Source organism: Sprattus sprattus (assembly GCF_963457725.1).
Source record: "Sprattus sprattus genome assembly, chromosome: 1".
NCBI classification, from domain to species: Eukaryota; Metazoa; Chordata; class Actinopteri; order Clupeiformes; family Clupeidae; genus Sprattus; species Sprattus sprattus.
Genome location: NC_137920.1, coordinates 6,925,075 through 6,929,945, shown reverse-complemented (window position 1 = coordinate 6,929,945; position 4,871 = coordinate 6,925,075). Strand labels below are relative to the sequence as shown.

General features: G+C 39.7%; 1 protein-coding gene across 3 annotated transcripts in view; it reads left to right on the top strand.

Annotated features, from left to right (window-relative positions):
- The first annotated feature begins 3,521 nt into the window (after positions 1-3,521).
- The window catches only part of LOC308372477 (uncharacterized protein), a 14,887-nt gene continuing 13,537 nt past the window's right edge, over positions 3,522-4,871 (top strand). For 2 of the 3 annotated variants that reach the window (XM_080847630.1, XM_080847631.1), the window contains exon 1: positions 3,528-3,626. In XM_080847630.1, coding sequence (XP_080703756.1) covers positions 3,568-3,626 — 59 coding nt within the window. In that variant the 5' untranslated portion in view covers positions 3,528-3,567. Of the gene's footprint in view, positions 3,627-4,871 lie in introns of all 3 variants that reach the window. The other variant, XR_013968822.1, reaches the window with a different exon arrangement.

Sequence of the window (4,871 nt, the reverse complement as noted above, 5' to 3'; positions counted from 1 at the left end):
CCCGGTTTTGTTTTCAAGGCATGTCGGAATTGTGGACAACGAGTTGCCCAAATCCTTGTCAATCCAGCACAGGTAAATTCTTCTGCTGACTCCATCAAGGGGAGCAAAAACATTCAGAAATACATGGCATTTTGTCACCAAGCGCCAAGCGACACACATCGCCTACGTTGAATGATAACTAGTAATAATACTTTTAGAAATGATTTAGTTCGGTTAAGCTAGTTTAATGTTAGTTAGCTAACGTTGGCTACAAAGGCTGGCTTGCATGCTAGCTAACTAGTCTAATCTGTATTTTCTGTAGGCCTACTATGGTAGGTACATGATTAAAGGTAACACAAAAATCCATAAATATAATGTGTTATTATAAAAAAAAGAAAGGAAAAAAAAACGATTGTTAATAGTTATTTATTTTTTTTTACCTCTAATAAGATTGTATTAGTTGTTATTACTATAATAGAATACTATTGAATATGATTGTATAATTCACGTTGTCTGTTTGGTTTTTGTTCAAAAAAATCTAAGAAAACACTTTGAATCTGTAGACTAAATAAGTGTGTTTATTATTCTGAACAAAGGTTAGGCCTAAATGTTATTTCACAAGTTTCTAAAAGTGCCCCCAATTTTTTTTAAATGCCCCTGGATTTCAGTAAATCGTTTTGTCATGTATAGCCCATTAACAAGAAGGGTGAAGTCTTGCAAAAAATATTGGTTTTATGCCCTAGCTTTGAACTAGTAAGTGATAATATCGTGATAATATGAAGTTCAAATATCAAGGCGGTATGCAGCCACGACCCAAAGCCTATAGTGATTTGGGTGATCTCAAGACACACCTGATGACACATACTGGGGAAAAGCCACATCATTGTTCTCAGTGTGGAAAGACTTTTAATCGATCGGGTCATCTCAAGGCACACCAGAAGATCCACACAGGAGAAACCCCACTTCAGTGTTCTCAGTGTGGGAAGGCCTTTACTGAAATGGGTAAACTCATCAGACACCAGAGGATCCATACTGGGGAAAAGCCATTTCAGTGTTCTCAGTGTGAAAAGGCCTTTGAAAAGGTAATCTCAGGAAACACCAGAAGATCCATTCTGGGTAAAAGCCACATCAGTGTTCTCAGTGTGGAAAAACCTTTAGTCAAAAGGATGATCGCAAGAAACACCTGATGACCAATACTGGAAAGACTTTTAAATGAAAGGGTCATCTCAAGGCAAACCAGAAGATCCACAGTGGAGAAAAGCCACATCAGTGTTCTCAGTGTGAGACGGTCTTTACTGAAATGAGTAAACTCATTAGACACCAGAGGAGCCATACTGGGGAAAAGCCACATCAGTGTTCTCAGTGTGGAAAGACCTTTAGACAAACTGATGTCTCAAGCCACACCAGATGATCCATACTGGACAAGAACCTCACAAAAAATACGTGATATATGCAAAGACTGAAATATACACCAATCAAATATTACCAGCCTTGACCTGCAATGAAGAAAGTAATGTATTTATGGAAATTAACGAGAAGAAATTCTTCACCATTTATATTTAATGGCCTGAATTTAAGTTTGTTGGCTTTAAGATGTGTTCGCTTTAACAGATACAATGGGAATATCTTTACCGTGGGCTACTATCAGTATTTTGGACTAATAACAAATAATGGTTCATGTAGTGTGTTGCCCAAAGGGTTGTTTGCACCTATTCACGTGTGATATTGAGACCGTAGCCTCCACTAGCTTTCTTCCCCTCTCAATGGCTTGACCGATTAACCGGCGGCGGTGACTATTCCCATCAGTATGTATTTATTGACCATCCAGTACAACCTCCTTCATGGAATCAAATAAAGATTGTAATTTTCTACTTTCCTAAACGTACCTGTGTCTGTACAAATCATTGGGGCAGAGTTCCCCTTGCTCTGACACTGTCATAACAGTGAGCTCAAGGGGTGGCGTAGTCAGCTGTACTGAATGGGGCGCTACACATTAAAGGGTTAAATATAGTTAAACACACATTAGTCGCATATACACCCAGCTACTGACTTGGGTCATGACCGCATTCTCAAGAAGGACCCAGCTATACCATTACCATATCATTATGCTGATAGCTGTAACAGTTGACAGTGTTGAAGTTTTTGATATGTTTTCTGATGCAGGTTGGACTAATAACCTGGTGCAGACTGGAAAAGAGTGTTTTTATAGCTGGGTATCTTCAGTAGTCACTGGGCAGGAACACATGACTGAATACAGATGTATCCATGAACCACTGATGATCAAGCTACTAATAGGGACGTATGAAATGTAGACATCTATTCATGCATGTTATTACTCTGTTACCTGCATTTGTGATGTCTGCTGGTAAATCTGTGTCTGTGTTTTAGTGGGATGACTGCAAATATAAAGCTTTTAATTTAATCATGGCTGAATGCAGGTGTTTACATGAGTCACTGATGATTAGGCTACAGATGGGTGTGTATGAAATGTAGGCTCCCATTCATATTATTATGGTGTCTGTGTGACTTACTCACCTAGGATAAATGGAAGCTTTCATCAGTTCCCAATCCCCCCTGTCCCCTAATTTCCCATCACATTTCAGTTCACAACCACTGCCACCTATAGTAAAAAAAAAAAAAAAAAAAATCTCTTCCTCTCCTTTTCTCTCTACCTCTCCTCTATTCTCTCCTCTCCTCTATTCCTCTCCTCTGTTCCTCTCCCTGTAACTAGTAACTGAGTAGGTGCCAGAGACCTCCATCCTGCCACACAAACATGCCACAAGCATTCTGATAATCACAAAATCTTTTATATAAATAAAATGTTATTGTTTATTATTATTATCGTCATGATTATTATTATTATTATTATTATGCCCTTCTTTGCATTCTCAGGGTTGTGATGAAAAGTTTTGGGTGGGCCACAGGGGATTTTCAGATTTCCAATTGGGCCACGGCGTACCTACGTTTGGGAATGGTTTCCAGGAATAATCCTGAACAAAGCTGTACAGGGTCATGATTATGCCACCCCTGTGCCATAACAATTCCGAGAGCTGCCTGAAAACTTCAGCTATAGTTGCTAGTAAATCACTGCAGTTGCCTGCCGTTTTTTGTTGATGTTTTTAAAATTCGAAATGATCACGTTGCATCATGGGATGCAGAAGCCGACGATGTCAGCTTAGGCTGTACAGGAGTAGTAATGTTTGCGTTTCGGAAAGTTTATACTTTCTCATTATACAAAACTACTCACTATTTTACGCCAAGATCAGTTTACGAAGCACATAAAGTACATCGCTTAGGATTCAGCACTTTAGCGCTGTTTTACGTGTCAGGACTTTTAGTTTGGTACACCGACTTCCGCGTCGGTTTACTTCCTGCGGTTATTGTTGCTTATCGATGCAAGCGGAAAAGCACTATACTGTCGTAACTTCATCACAGACAACACGTTGTTAGCTCGGCAACGAAATGCACAGATGTAGTAGAAATACATCGTATTATAGCGTTTTAGGATGGCTTACCCGTAGCGAATACTAAAATTGCTATAACCCAAAAGGAACAAAAGACAGCTGTAAGAGATCTGAAAGCGAACCTATGACCCCGACTAGCCGAAGACATACATACTTTTCTGTGGAGCACACTTTACACATAAGGTGAGTCAAGTTATGGTAACAAACGTATCTGTCATGTTTTGGCCGCTGTGTGAAACGTTTTAGATGGTGCAAGTTCAACATGCATCCTTGCATTCTAGCAAACAAACTTCTATAGAACAGGGTTTATCAGCCTTTTGCCTACTGCTACTCCTCTCAAGACCCGGGTTCCAGTTCGTCTTCATCGAAATCCTTTGCTAAGACCTCGCCATATTCAACACACTGGTTATTCGTCTGACGCAAGATTTCCGTAATGTAGCCTAGTTCTTGTCGATTGTCGCCAAGTCGTCTACAGTTTGCTGCATTTGAAGTGGGAGAAGTTTCCGATGTATTTTCTTAAAGGTACCGTATGCAACAATAGCTATTCGCTAAAGGTATGCTAGCAGCTAAAACAAACGAAATCTCTTGAAATGTGCTGACTTTGTCATTATGACAAACTAGTTACTCAACGACTGTCCTTACACAGTTAACAACATCAAGCAAGTGCAACACAAGACTAAGCAAGACGGCAAATAAGCTACTTACTAGATCGGCAGAAGGTAAACAAGTCAGGTCGGCGGGCATCGGCAGATAAAACTACATAACGCAGTTATATGCCTATCGACCCTGCTATGCCAATGGCAACGACGCGATTCTCCATATTACATGTCATTGTAGCGCCCCAATTTTTTTTAAGCTGTTATTTTAAGGTTAAACTGCTTATCCTAACCCTAATCCTGAAGCATAATTGTTGCATACGGTGACAGACAGTGTCGTAGTAGAGAGTGATAGGCTAGGTCTGGAATTGCAAGCAGGGCTAGTTTGTATTAGTGTGTAACATTACGTCAAGAGAGTAGGACCTTGCTTAATTAAAGCCGTTGGGGACAATAATAGATTATTATGATATGATGGCTAATAATGCCATTATAAAGTTACAGCAATAAACGACATTAGATAAGAGTTCACTCTCCCCTATACAGCAATGATATTTTTTGTGAATAGCTCGAATAGCTGCTCAACAAGTTTTGACAAGCGACAGCGCATTTTCTCCATCATAACAAAGACTGGTCTTTTTATTGCCCATCCAGGTGCTGTTGGAACGATCAGGGGTTATTTTTGCCTGGGACTTGTCTTACAGTTTTATAAAGGTAGAATGACAATAGGTTGGGCAGGTGTAGATATTAAAATGGCATGCGTGATAAAAGAGAAATCATTGTTTTCTTTTGCATCCCTATATGTGCTGTATGTGTTTTGTTCTTCAGGTGTCCC